The 15,451-nt window shown below is 44.0% G+C and overlaps 1 protein-coding gene across 1 annotated transcript in view; it reads left to right on the forward strand.

The window, feature by feature from the left end:
• CCDC162P (coiled-coil domain containing 162) overlaps positions 1–11,054 on the forward strand; it is a 165,154-nt gene extending 154,100 nt beyond the window's left edge. The window contains 4 exon segments of the mRNA XM_011758899.3: positions 3,423–3,543; positions 8,733–8,860; positions 10,825–10,859; positions 10,861–11,054. Of these exon segments, the coding sequence (XP_011757201.3) occupies positions 3,423–3,543; positions 8,733–8,860; positions 10,825–10,859; positions 10,861–10,945 (369 nt within the window). The 3' untranslated portion in view covers positions 10,946–11,054.
• The last annotated feature ends 4,397 nt before the right edge of the window (positions 11,055–15,451 follow it).

Here is a 15,451-nt window from a genome sequence, read left to right on the forward strand (position 1 = left end):
TTTTTAGTAGGGACGGGGTTTTTACCACATTGGCCAGACTGGTCTCAAACTCCTGATCTCAGGTGATCCGCCCACCTCGGCCTCCCAAAGTGCTGGGATTACAGGCATGAGCCACTGTGCCCGGCCCCTGGTCAAGTGTTTTAAGTGCTCAAGGAAGAGATCAATAAGGAGAATTCTATCTACAAAAATGACAAAAAAAAAAAAAAAAAAAAAAGATTAAAATTTGAATTGAGGAAAAGCTAAAGAAAATACTTATATAAAAGTGGAGAGAGAAAATGAGTAGTTTTAGAATAAAAGAAAATTAGAATTTCATATTTATTGCATGAAAAGTAAACAAAAATATGACCGAACCTATAAGAAAACTTTGGCATCCCGATTTTGTGTTACAAATTATGCTTTTCTAAATGCCACCACAGAAATAGAGAAGTTCGTAGATTCGTTTCTTCAAGGTTTTCTCTAGTTAATTATTTGTTTCATGGCAGATATTCTAGAAGTGATCAAAACAAATATTTTAAGGTTTCTCTCAACAAATGTGCACTTTACCATATGTATGTATAAGCCATTGGCCCTTTGTAGAGTACAGCTCCAGCTCTCCTGACAGCTCAAGTGTCCCCATGCCTACCTACTCTAAACAGCAATCCTCAGCCAGCAAGACCCGAGCCCCCCACCCACACCCCCGGCCCCTTCCAGCCAGAAGTGGCTTCTTTAATCTATCCCCGGCCTCCGACTCCATGGGCAGATATTCACTGTCTGACCTCGGACAGCCTCAGTGTCCTGGCCTGTTGCCTGCGCCTGGTTGAGGTCACTTATAGAAGGGGTTCCCAACTCCCCGGATGTGGGCCAGTAGGGGTCCATAGCCTGTGAAACTGGGCTGCACAGCAGGGGATGAGCAGCTGACAGTATAACCGCCTGAGCTCCGCCTCCTGTCAGACCAACCGAGGCGTTCGATTCTCACAGGAGCACCAACCCTACTGTGAACTGCACACGTGAGGGATCTAGGTTGCCCGCTCCTTATGAGATTCTAGCTAATGACTGATGATCTGAGGCAGAACAGCTTCATCCTGAAACCATTTGCCCCCACCCCGTGGAATAATTGTCTTCCATGAAACCAGTACCTGGTGCCAAAAAGTTGGGGACCAGTGATTTAGAGCACAGGCCCTGGAGTGGAGCTGACTGGTTCATACCGCCGGCCCTCCAGCAGTGTGGCTTTGGGCAAGGTCTGTGGCCAATCTGTGCTTTGGTTTCTTCATCATTACAATGGAAACAATGTACTCACTTCACTAAATTTGGGAGGGGGTGATTAAATTAAGAAATTAAGTAATTCAAATAAAGCCCTTAAAACCGGACCTAAAACAGGCATGACTGTAGTCCCAGCTACTTGGGAGGCTGAGGCAGGAGGATCGTTTGAGCCCAGGAGTTCAAGGCTGCAGTAAACTAAGATTATGCCACTGTAATCCAGCCTGGGTGAAAGAGTAAGACCCTGTCTCTAAAAAATAAAAATTAAAAAATTAAAAAGTAAAAAGTTAACAAAAATAAACAGGCCAGGTGTGGTGGCTCACTCCTGTAATCCCAGCACTTTGGGAGGCCAAGGTGAGAGGATTGCTTGGGCAACATGGTGAAACCCTGTTTCTACAAAAAATATAAACATCAGCCAGGGCTGGGGGTGTGCATCTGTGGTCCCAGCTACTCAGAGGGCTGAGGTGGGAAGATCACTTGAACCTGGTTGCAGTGAGCCAAGATTGCGCCAATGCACTCCAGCCTGGGTGACAGAGTGAGACTTCGTCTCAAAACAAACAACAGCAAAACCAGGGTGTGATACATAGCTCTCAGTAAATGTTGGCTGTTTATATTTTTGTTGGGAATGTGAAGGTAGACAGCCTTGGAAACAGGTAGATAGACCTGGACTCAAATCCTGGCTGTGTGGCCTTGGGCAAGTCACTTCACCGGCATCTGTGACGTGGGGACGGGTGGCCTAACACAAGGAGGTCCTGAGGAAGCACGCTTCCTTGCTAGTATTTCTCAAGTTTCCTAGTGGCAGCCTGGCTCAGAAAATCTTGATATGTTTCCTTGGTACCAGCCCATAGGGAATAAGGATCCTACACAAATCCCTATAGTATGGAGAGGGACTTTGGACCTAGTTTGTATTAGGATGTTTTCCTAACTCCGGAGCTCTGGTAATCTTCTGAAATTTAAACGATGCTTGGGGGCCCCCCGACATAAGGAAGAGCCCCCTTTAACGTTTAGGGCAAGACTCTGTGGGGCCTTCTGGCCAGGTCTGTGCAGGCAGAGTGGGATGTATAACACACGCGGCTGAATGCTTGAGACTAGCACGTGTGTTCAATCCCTAGGGTTGCCTTACTAAATTATCACAAACTGAGTGGCTTAAGAGAATAAAAACGTATTCCTTCACAGCTCGGGAGGCCGGAAGCCTGAAACTAATGTGCTGGCAAGGCTGGTTCCTTTGGAAGCTCTGAGGAAGAATCTGTTCCGTGTCTCTTCTTAGTCCCATTTTGGTCTCTGGCATTCCTCGGCTTGTAGCTACCTCACTCCAGTTCTGCCTCTGTCATCATGGAGCCTTCTTCCTATGTGCTCCTCTGAGTGTCTGTATCCTTATCCTGTCTTCTTTATAAGGACAACAGTCATTAGATTCAGGGCTCGCCCTAAATCCAGTATGACCTCATCCCAACAAGTCCATCTACAAAGACCCTATTTCCAAATAAGGTCACAGTCTGAGGTTCCAGGTAGACATGAAATTTGGGGGATGCTCTTCCAACCACTAGAGTATGTATTACTTTTCTACAAGTAAAAACAATTAGGAGATTATAAATTGAAAAAGCAAAACCACCTGTGATCTGGGCAGATGAGATACACTTTGGCCCCGGGCACTGTCTGGCTGGGGAGTGTGGGCTAGCTGTGCACGGGCAGAGCCACACAAGTCAATACAAAGGTTGCTTCTGGAAATGGGTTTCTGTCAGACCAGGGCATTCCTGGCAGATGCTGAACTGAGAGCAGAGATCTAGGAGAGAGATCAAGTCTCTCCTCTGTTTGAAACCGTCCAGGGGCTCTGACAGGTCCTCAGTGTAGATGCAGTGGCTGGGCCTCCAAGGCCATGTGTGCACTGGGCCCTCACTCCCCTCTTCCTCTACCTATCTGATGAAATAGACATGAAAGATATAACCTTGTGAATAAGCTCCTAGCTATTATAAGGTATAAGGGATTCCACGGACTGTTCCTTTTTGGTTAAGTTCCTGGTCTTCCTGAAGTTCTTGATTCTCAGAAGGCTGAGTTCAGCCTAATCAGGACTTTAAGAGCCAGTTCTCTTTGCAGGGTAGCCTGGGACACCCATTTTCCCTAGGAACCCCATGTGAACCGAGGAAACGAAAGTGAGCACAAAGCATCTCTGCTTCTCATTTTCCCCTCAGATGAGAAGCCGGCTTGCCCAGGAGCGCAGTGTGAAGCTGGATGCTCTCCAGCGTGTGGAGGAGCTGCAGAGTCAGCTTCACGATGCCCAGCAGTCAGCTGTCCCCACGGGCTCCTCAGGCGGTAAGGATACCCCTGCTCTGGCTAGAAAACCTCCCAGTCTCTGGGGTCTGAACTGAGGAGGGTCTCAGGGACTCAGGTAGGACCCAGTCACTAAGTATCCAGTAGTTATTGAGTGGGTCCTCCACAATGTTTGTTGAATGACACATAAATGGATAAATCTTAATTCTGATTTACAGTCAAAACTTCCTACTTGAGCACCTTGGAGTACTGACATCCAAAACTAAAAGGTTTCAGTCATAAAAAACTGGTCTTGGCTGGGCACAGTGGCTCACGCCTGTAATCCCAGCACTTTGGGAGGCTGAGGTGGGCGGATCACGAGGTCAGGAGATTCAGACCATCCTGGCCAACATGGTGAAACCCCATCTCTACTAAAAATACAAAAATTAGGGGGGCGTGATGGCATGTGTCTGTAATTCCAGCTACTCGGGAGGCTGAGGCAGGAGAATTGCTTGAACCCAGGAGTTGGAGGTTGCAGTGAGCTGAGATGGTGCCATTGCACTCCAGCCTGGTAACAGAGCGAGACTCCATCTCTCTCTCTCTCTCTCTCTCTCTCACACACACACACACACACACACACATACACAAAAACCCAGTTCATTGGATTTTGAGACAACGCTTTGGGATACCAATGACCCCATTTCTCAGAGTTATTCATAAAGTACATTATGATTCTTGGGTGCTGGGGGCTTGGGGTGTCCTTGAAAATAACAATCAAAATAGCTCTCTGAGCAGTGCAGTCAGCAGGCAGCATGGAGCTGAGGCCAGACCCCAGGATGTCTCTAAACCACCTTCCTCCTCTGTAAGATGAGGGCTAAATACATTCTAAATTATCTTCTAGATCTATCAGAAATATCACCAAATATCACTAGCCATGATTGGCCTGTTGTTATGATTGGCCATATCTCTTCTTTCCTGTTCTGTACATAGCCTAGTAGTTGAGTATGTGGGCTTTGGAGTGAAACAGCCAGAATTCAGGCCCTGGCTCTGTCACTGCTAGCTGCGTGACCTTAGACAGATCTTAATTAGCCTCTCTGTAAAATGGGAATACTCAGCTCAAAGGCTTGCTCTGAGATCAAATGAAAAAAATCCCTGACACTTAGTATAGTGGCACTTAGTAATTGTGCAAGTGTTGGTTACTATACTTGCATACATGTGTTTAGCCCTTTATCTGTGTTTCCTTTTGGCTACTTTCCAGCGTGAATGAGCTGAGGAAACACAGCCTTTCGGGAGCACAAAGTCACAGATGAAGTTACTTTGAGTTTACTAACAGCAGAGCTGGGCTTGGCAGTAAAGCTCACAGGGCCCTCCTTCCCGCCTCTGGGTTGCTGCCTGGACCTGACATTGGGAGCTGGTGTCCCCCACCCCAGCCACTGGTTGTTGCTGCTGCCCCAGCCCCAACACAAAGGGCATCAAGAGCACCCAAGGGCCCTACCTTGACGCCTGACCCTACTTAGTTCTGTACCTTACACTGTCTTCTCCATGTGCCAGGGGATTTTTTCCTTCTCTCCCTTTCCCCTCTGCCCGCAGCCTAGCCAGGCATCTTTCTAATCCCTTCCTGGGATAATGCGTCCTAGTGAACTGCCATCCATGTCCTCCCAACACCTGCCTATTGTGAAGGAGAACCAGAGTGAGGCACAAGGCAGGTGGGGGAGACCCTAATTCCCAGGACTGGGGCGGGAGCAGGAGTGGGAAGGAAGCTTCTTTCCCAGGAAGTAGAGGTAGAGGTTACTCCTGGGCCTCAGCCCCCTTCTGTTCCCCTGTGCAGGGAGAGGAGGGGTTTGAGGGCACAGCCAGCTATTACTCATACTGTTCATGCTAAGCAGTGGAAGTCAGCCATACTCCCACTCCTCCTTCCTTTGCTGTTGTCCAGCTGGAGTCTCAACGTGACCCAGGGGTCTTCCGCAGCAGCAGCCACGGCAGCATCCCTGCCTCCCACGTCGGAAGCACAGATGTGCTCAGAGGGCAAGCTCTCTTTCCTTGCCATTAACGTGATTCCCCTAGGATTTTGCAACACCTAAGAAACTATGATTTTTTTCTAAATCAATTATTTTAGAAATGCTTAAGCAAAAAATGAAATCGCTTGGCTCATAAAACTGTAAAATGTTGAGAGGAGGCCTGGCTAAATGTAGCTTCACCTAGGTTTGAACTACTTCATCAGGACTGCTTTCACTCTCTCCATCTCTGGCTCTGAGGAGGCTGGGAGCAGAAAGAAAGCAAGGCTCTTTGGAAGCAAGATGGCAGCCACCTCTGTAGCTTCCATCTCTGTTCATGCTCGGCATGGCAGGAGCAGGGCGTGGAGATGGGACAGTTAAAAAGAATTGGGCTCTGCCTGGACTGACTTGGGTCTTGTTGCCGATTTTGAACAAATCGATGGAGCCACAGACTAAGACTCATGCCTGGATGGCTTAGACCCAGCTTACCTGCTCCTCCACTGGAGTAAGGGTCGGGTCAGCTCACTCTCGCCTCCTCTCTGCAGCAACTGTTTTAAATCTGCCTTGTCTCCTCAGACCTTCGTCCACTCTCCCCACCCCCTCATCCTTTCCCCTCCCACTTCACAGAGAAATTAGAAACCCTCAGACAGGAATGCCATTTTCTCCCTGTCTCCCAGCCCACCTACATCTGTACTCTGCTGCTTCTCCTTCCCTCCTGTGAACATGGAAAGGGCGTCCCTTTTCTTCCCCAGGCCAATCCCTATGTAAAGGGCCCCATCTGCTGCTACCTTCTCAGGGGCCTTGAACTATCTGCTTCTTTCTACATACTTGGATTTCCCGTCCATGCATCCCTCTAATACATACATACATGTATGTGCCAGGATCATAAAATCCACTGTAAAATAACGCCCCCTACCCCCGCTGCCTTGACAACATATTCCTTCCCCTGCCGCAGGTCTTTCTCTTCCCAGTCAGACTTCTTAAAAGAGCTGCCTATTGTGGGGAAAAGAAAGAGATCAGCCTGTTACTGTGTCTATATAGAAAGAAGTAGACATAAGAGACTCCATTTTGTTCTGTATTTGAGATGCTGTTAATCTGTGACCCTACCCCCAACCTTGTCCTTGCAAGAGACATGTGCTGTGGTGACTCAAGGTTTAATGGATTTTGGGCGTGCAGGGTGTCTTTGTTCCTAGAAAAGCTACGTATTGTCCAAGGTTTATCCCCATGTGATAGGATGAAACAATGCTGCTAAAAGGTTTATCTCAAGGCACAGGATTTTCCTTTAAACTTATTCATGTCACAGAGATCCTTGTTCTTTTTTTTTTTTTTTTTGAGATGGAGTCTCACGCTGTTGCCCAGGCTGGAGTGCAGTGGCGCGATCTCGGCTCACTGCAAGCTCCGCCTCCTTCCGCCTCCTCGGTTCACGCCATTCTCCTGCCTCAGCCTCCTGAGTAGCTAGGACTACAGGCGCCCGCCACCGCGCCCGGCTAATTTTTTGTATTTTTAGTAGAGACGGGGTTTCACTGTGGTCTCGATCTCCTGACCTTGTGATCCGCCCGCCCCGGCCTCCCAAAGTGCTGGGATTACAGGCTTGAGCCACCGTGCCCGGCCTGAGATCCTTGTTCTTATGTCTTACTGCTGATTTCCTCCCTAAAAAACGATCCTATTGTCCTGCCACTCCCTTATCTTTAAGATGGTAAAGATAATTATCTATAAATACTAAGGGAACTCAGAGACCGGTGCCGGCGTGGGTCCTCTGTAAGCTGAGCGCCGGTCCCCTGGGCCCCCGCTTTTCTCTCTCTATACTTTGTCTCTGTGTCTCATTTCTTTTCTCAAGTCTCTCGTTCCACCTAACGAGAAACACCCACAGGTGTGGAGGGGCAGGCCACCCCTTCAGCCTATACTCACTTTCGTGATTCACCTCACTTAATTTCTCTCAGGTTTTGCCATTTTCAACTTGTGGCTTCCAAATGTTGCTCACCACCTCATGGTCCGAGATGACTGCTTAAGCTTTCTGGCCAACAGGAAGGAGGAAGGCAACAAGAAGGGCCCACACCTCCCTTGAAGCTTGAAGAATGGTTCCTGGAAGTCACTTGTGACACTTTGGCATACATCCCATTGGCCAGCACTTAGCCCAAGACCACACAAAGGAGACTGGGAAATGTAGTTTTTATTCTAGGACGCTGTGTGAACATAAAATGTGAGGTCTATTTCCAAGAAGAGATGGGAGATTCACAATTGGGGGCCAAGAATAGGCCTCTACCACACCGCCAGCAATCTGATTTTTCTCGCCACCATTTCATTGCAGTTGCTCTTGCCAAGATCACCTTCACTTCTGTCTCCAAGTCCAAAGGACACTGCTGAGTTCTCACTGATTTCATGTCTCAGCAGCATTTGACACAGCTGACCACACCGTTCCCCTAATTGTTCCCCTGGCACCGCTCCTTGTGGTTTTTCTCTTCCTCTGGCTGCTTTTTCTGTCTTCTTTTCTAGTTCGTCCTACTGTATCCAACCTCTAAACATTGAAGTTGTTCAGGGATCTTTCTGGCCCCTTCTCCTCTCACCTCACATTGTCTCCAGATAATTGCATATTTCCCACAGCTTTAATCATTGTTTGCTAAGTCTGCATCTGCAGCTCAAAACTCTCCTCTGAGCTGTAAACCCATATATCCAATGACCCATATATCCAGTGAATAATGTCTACATTCATGTGTCTCAGGCTTACAAGTTCAACAAGAATGGAACCCGTCTTCCTATCCTCCTCCCTTCCTACTTTTGGGGTGGGGAAGATGCTGTTTCAGCAAATGGTAGTGCCAAATATCCAGTTGCTTAAGCCAGAAATTTGGGAGCTATTCTTTGTCACCCTGCAAATCTGGTTAATTCCCAACTCCGACTAATTTGAGTAGCTCTCAGTCTATCCTCTTCTACCTACCACAGTCCAAGTCTCTCATCACCTCCTTCACTTTTACTTGGTCATATGACTATCAGGCAAAAAACACCAAGTTTGGACATATTTGCTCAAAATTGTTGAAGCCGAAACACAATTGATTAAGCTGAGTTAGATGCCAATTTTAAGCCCTAAATTTTATGAATTAAATCTAGATGCATAAATGTGAGGTGACAGTGAGCTATGATCATGCCACTGCACTCCAGCCTGGGCAACAGAGTGAGGCCCCCCTCTCAAAAAACAAAAAATCAAGATAATCTGGGTTTATCCATTGCAACCAGAGATATAATTTAACATTTCTAACTTTACAGACCTTATATCCCAGGCTCAATACTCCCCAACTTCTGCTTCCATATCATCCAGATACTCCCAGCAACGCTTTTTAAAGACTAATCTCAAAGGCAGTAAAATAACAAGATGGATTCCAAGGCCACAGACTGTAAGTAATGATAAGATTGATTACATGCATTAAACAATAAAGCTTTACAATTTGATTTTTTGGTTTTTGGGTCACTTCAGACTTACATTAGAAAAATGATATATCAGGAGCTTATGTAGGTGCCTTGAATCTAGATAAGAAAATTCTGATGTTGAAATAATCCTATAATAGTACCTTCTAAATTACAAGTCAATAAATGGGTGTGGAATCAGTACCAACACCTTGCTGTGTTCCATCTCTGAATTTCTTTTTTCCCCCAATCATCTTCAACAATTAACTAGCGGCATCAGACTCCTTATCTGAGTTCCCCAACAGAGCAGAAATAGTTTTGGAAGTCATTTTAAAACACGTGAGAAATCTACCCTCCAAGAAAACTGTTGGGATGCAGATTAGCACGTATTTGAAGAACTCGTAAGTTTCAGTTTTTAGTTTATGTAAAATAACATATACTTCCTCTTCCACTGTCTCCTCTCTACTGCTTTAGTAAGTATTTTGCTCTTTGCTCCATTTTCTTTCAGAATCCCTTCTAGAGATTCACATATCTAATCAACACATTTAAGAATTCCTGGCTGGGCATGGTGGCTCACGCCTGTAATCCCAGCACTTTGGGAGGCTGAGGCAGGCAGATCACCTGAGGTCAGGAGTTTGAGACCAGCATGGCCAACATGGTGAAACCCTGTCTCTATGAAAAATACAGAAATTAGCCAGGTGTGGTGGCGGTCGCCTGTAATCCCAGCTACTTGGGAGGCTGAGGCAGGAGAATCACTTGAGCCTGGGAGGCAGAGGTTGCGGTGAGCTGAGATCACGCCATTGCAATTGCACTCCAGCCTGGGCAACAAGAGTGAGACTTTGTCTCAAAAAAAAAAAAAACAAAAACAAAAAAACCAGAATTCTTCCCCATTACCTGAAGAAAAATTAAGAGGAAAAGATTTAATCATTCCTTCGGAGAAAAGTATGCCATTCCAAGTCATTTGATGGTGTAATTCTGCCGCTGATGGTCTAGTTATAAGGACCAAAAGTTTCAAGATTTCTAAACGTGCAGTTAAGAAGGGGGAAAGACAGGTTGGGAAGATACCCAAACACCATCTCGACCAAGTCAGGGCCACATTATTGATGTCCACCATTCGCTTGACTCACCAATCTCTGTGCAGTCATCTTTCTTGAAAATGTGAAATTTTATTATATGTCTATGTTTCTGCAAAAGCCTTTTGCAAAAAGAAGCAAAGTTCACTTTGTATGTGTGGCATCACAAGGACTTTCAAGAATCACTTCATCTCCATTTCACCCTGAAAGGTGCAAGTACCATGGGGGTGTTGGTGGTTACGACTTGTTGAAAAGGCTGCTAAGCAGCTAAGTGCATTAGTGAAGATTTACTATATTTGAGAGATTCAGAAGGGTGATGGTCTAAGGCTAATTGATGAACACTGCCCTACCAAATAAATAAACCCTATAGTGAAGCGTCCTGTGGGCCCATTGGCCCAGTGGCTATGTACAATATGGGAAGCTCAAGCAAAAAACCTCAAGGCCAGGGAAGGTACACAGTTAGCTAGAACTTCTTCAGATCTCAGGTCTGACTTCTTACGGCCTATGAGACAAGTCAGATAAATACTGATTGAAGAGGAATTTATACATGGCTGAAATGTAAGAGTACAGTTAATTTTCTAAAATTAGCCCTGCACTAACACAAATGATAAAAAATTAAGGAATTTTAGATTACTTGAAATATGAACTGTGTTATCTTCCTTAACTGGAAATGGCTTTCCATTGATGAATTCATTCTTGACCAATTCCCTTCATGACAAGTGGCAAAATACAGACAAGAAGGCATACTAACTATATGGTCTGGCCTAACCCAGACCAAATCAATGATCTTGGTCTCATTAATAACAGTGACTTTTTATGATGCTATAACAAGAATTATTCACTGTGTTGTTAACAAACACCAATATCTACTTATATTACAGGTACCTATCAAACACAAAAAAAGGATTGATGATGTTTCCCAATATGGCAGAAAATGTTCAACTGACAGCTTTTCAGGTTCAAATAGCTCCATCCAGATTCCCATTTAGAGCTGACCGGTGATCGTTATCTTCTTTTTCCAACCTTTATTTCTACGAGTATTTGAATGAATAAAAATGACTCCAAATGCCACTAAACCTCTTATTTAATTTTATGTATGAAATTTTCTTATCTGTACGTGGAAGATAGGGTTTGAAGGAATGAGATGATTACATCTTGAACCAACCCCAGGTGAAGTAGGGGTTGGTCCTAGACTTTAAAACCTAAGCATTGATTTGCATTCCTGCAAGTCAGCCTTTGCCTCTGGTCAACCAGCAGCCTCTCAATATGAATTCTAGAGTTAGTAGGTAGGCAGGACAACTAAGATAGAGGCTCTCACTTCTAAGCAGTGTTTACTAACAAGTGAAAAACCAAAGTATGTTAATAGAGATTAACACAAATGAACATCAAAGCATTTGTTTCACTTAGAAAACAAATTTGCCGTCCTCTATTAACAATCTTTTCATTCTTCCTACAAATGCCAAAGACTTCCTCAGACTTTAGTCAAGTCCTAATCCAAGTCCTTTTTGTTCAGACAAGAAAATGTCTTGTGTCAAGCAATTAATAGATGAACAGAGCAGAGAAACATTTACATGCATAAATTTATATATGATACATGTGGCTTTTCAAATTAAAGAGAACATGGAGGCTATCTGGAATAAAATCATCACCTTACCCCATACATTATAAATTCCAAATGGATTAAAGATCTAAATGCACGTACGTACACATGCACACATACACAGACACACATGACACATGCACAAACTGATTTTTTGAAGCAATATTAAAGCCAAGAGGAAAATTGATAACTTTGATATCAGAACTAAAACTTCAGTATGATAAAATACTGTGTCAGTTATCAACTGATATCTCAGCTCCAAATTCATTCTTTATTGTCTGTTCTGCAATAACAAATATGGACCCTATAAACATTTCCTCTTTGCCAACTGGCAAGATGTTAAGCTTTGTCAGTAGAGGGTGCTGGAGGGACCCTGGAGGAGGTGGCAGGGTTTTTTCCCAGGTTACCGTGCGCTCCTCTAGGCAGGCTCTTGCAGTGTGCATGGCTTCTTCAGCACCAGCTTCCTGTAGCATATACAGCTTCTGTGGTGCCTGGCTCCAGTGATGCATGTAGCTCCATGGTAGAGTGCCACTTGCATGGCACCTCCTGTGACGGGTCCCCCCCCAGCATCCCTCTGAATAGCTTTGCAGTCTCAGTGACTTTCTCAGCCATCCAATAAGCTTTGGCCAGATCCCCTCCAATGAGGTCTAGATCTCAGCCCTGAAGGGTAGTGGCTGGTCCCTACATCTGCTATCCTTGTATTCTTTCGAGTTCTCTTTATTGCTTACAAGCACTATGCCAATCCTTTGATATAGTTAATAATTCTTTATATCAGACTTTCCCTGTTTGAATTACTGTGTGCTTTCTGTCTCCTGATTGGCCCATCACTGATATAGAACTGGTACCAGAAGCAGGTGTTCCCAGAGGATAGACCTGCTATGGTTTGAATGTTTGTCCTCTCCAAAACTCATGTTAAAATTTAATCCCCAATGTGGCAGTACTGAAAGGTGAGACCTTTAAGAGGTGATTGGGTTATGAGGACTCTGCCCTTATGAGTGGATGAATCCATTCAATCCACAATCAATGGATTTGTGGGTTGTTAAATTAATGGACTATCATGGGAGTGGGACTGGTGGCTTTATAAGAAAGGAAAACTTGGGTTAGCATGCTCAGCTCCTTCACCATGTGATGCCCTGTGCTGCCTCAGGTCTCTGTGGAGGGTCCCCACCAGCATGAAGGCTCTTACCAAATGTGCCTCCTCAACCTTGGACTTCCCAGCCTCCATAACTTTAAGAAATAAATTCCTTTTGTTTACGAATTTCCCAGTTTCAGGTAGTGTTATAAACAATAGAAAATGTATTGAAACAGAACACAGATGGAACTTGGGATTTGTTCAGTGCTGAGCCAATAGGAAATTGGAATGTTAGTATTATTTGCATGCAGTGGCTTCACAATCATGTTGTTACCGGTAGTAGATTGTGCTAAAGTACCTACTGAAGTATGTGCCTTTAGGAGCCTCAATTGCTACTACACTATCATGGTAGTCAAGTTGACTGTAGAAACTGTAGTGTGAGGTGGATTTTTTTGAATGCACTTCAGCACTTCTGGAAGAAAATGACAAGCTCATGACCTTTAATTCTAGGCTTAATTCATGGTCTGAGACCAGAAAGCTTCCATGATACACCTAAAAGTATCTCTTATTTCTTATAGTCACAGGGATGATATTGCTAAAAATCAAGCACAAATTTTTATTATTGGCATGCTAAATTACAATGACAGTTGTATTTATAAGCTCATCAAGTTTCTCATTGCCATTGAGATAGGCCCCGTGATTTCAATGAAGAAAATGCAATTCCAAGCACCAAGTGGCAGGCTTTAACTGGCAAAAGACAAGGTAGGCACATCCATTATAAAGGGCAACAGGGATGTATCAGTAGTCAGAATCCCTTGGCCTGCAGAGTTCTTTGGTAGTTAATGTGTCCCCAAGTATGAAATCATAGATTGCTTAATGTATATAACAGAAATTGCTTAATGTATATAACAGAATTGCTGTTATATTGCTTAATGTAACAGAATTGCTTAATGTATATAACAGAAAAATCTACAGGTCTAGTAGCCAAAATTTGAGTCACCACAGTGAGGAGTCACAGCCTCTGACCCAGGTTCCAGATTTGAGTCAATTCACAGACCAGAAGCCCTTGACCAAAGGGGAGGCTGGATCTCCTTGAGGAAGGACCCTTCACTGCTGCAGGTTCATGTTATAAATCTTCCTCCAAACCGTTCCCCAAGGGACCTGCAATCGTTTTCTTAAATTACTGTTCTTCAGAGAAAAGAAAATACCCAGACATTTTGGTGGTTACTAGACCCAGGGCCTAAATTGATGCTAATTCTTGGGTACCCAAAACACCACTGTGGCTTACCAGTCAAAATGAAGGCTTACAGTAAGATGATATAGAGTCATAGCTCAGGTCTGAATTACAATGGACCAAATAGGTACATGGACCCACCCTGTGACTACTTCCCCAGTTCCTGAGTGAATAATTAGAATAAATACAATTAACAATATGAAGAATTTCCGTATTGGTTTTTTGACATATGAGCTAAGAATCAATTATGGTAGGATCACTGGAAGTCTCTGGAACTTTCCCTATCAAAAAAGCAAACCAGAAGCAATACTATAACCCTGGGGAAATGGCCCTGGGCATTAATGCCACCATCAAAGACTCGAAAGAAACAAGGGTGATGATACCCATCCCTTCATCATTTAACTTCATGCACCACTCTGGCCTGTGCAGAAGACAGATCTTAGAAATAACTAGGGAGTATCAGTTCCACATCTTAATGAGGTGGTGATTTCAATTGCAGCTGCTCTCACAGACTTAGCATCTTTACTGAAACAAATTAGTATGCTCCTGGGACTTGACATGCAGTTATTTCCTTAAAGCCTTTTGCACCGTGAGAGGCAGTTTGCTTTTACTTGGCAAAAATCTATTAAAAAATCTATTCACCATGGATTAGCAACCAGCGTATTTTCAGATTAAAACAAAAACCCCTACAAATTGGTAAGAAAAAAAGAAAAATTGACGATTCACCAAGGAAATCATTCCACTCACCAGAATATTATAATTTAAAAACTGTTTGGTTATCAAGTGATCTGCTGCCAGTGATAAGTGGGAAGCAATCTCTGTGAAAAGTCCTCAGTGTGGAAACCCTCTGAAGCAGATTTCCACGCCTCCATTTCTACTCCAGAGAAAGTCACACATAAACAAAGTGGCAGATACAAACATGCTCTGTAAAATTGTTGCTATGAACTAAAAACTGCAAAAAGCTTGTCTTTCAATAGGTAAATACCTGTGTCAATTATGGTATCCATGCTACGTACACCAACACAGAAATTAAGAATTTGGTTTAGCCCATTCAGGACATAGGCATGGGCAAAGACTTCATGTCTAAAACACCAAAAGCAATGGTAACAAAGCCAAAATAGACAAATGAGATCTAATTGAAGAGTTTCTGCACAGCAAAAGAAACTATCATCAGAGTGAACAGGCAGAATGGAAGAAAATTTTTGCAATCTGTCCATCTGACAAAGGGCTAATATCCAGAATCTACAAAGAACTTAAATAAATTTACAACAACAACAAAAAAAACCATCAAAAAGTGGGCAGAGGATATGAACAGACACTTCTCCAAATAAGACATTTCTGCAGCCAACAGACATATGAAAAAATGCTCATCACTGGTCATCAGAGAAATGCAAATCAAAATCACAATGACATACCATGCCAGTTAGAATGACAATCACTAAAAAGTCAGGAAACATGCTGGAGAGGATGTGGAGAAATATGAACGCTTTTACACTGTTGGTGGGAGTGTAAATTAGTTCAACCATTGTGGAAGACAGTGTGGCAATTCCTCAAGGATCTAGAACTAGAAATACCATTTGACCTAGCCATCCCATTACTGGG

This window comes from Macaca nemestrina, chromosome 5, assembly GCF_043159975.1.
Source record: "Macaca nemestrina isolate mMacNem1 chromosome 5, mMacNem.hap1, whole genome shotgun sequence".
In the NCBI taxonomy this organism is placed as follows: domain Eukaryota; kingdom Metazoa; phylum Chordata; class Mammalia; order Primates; family Cercopithecidae; genus Macaca; species Macaca nemestrina.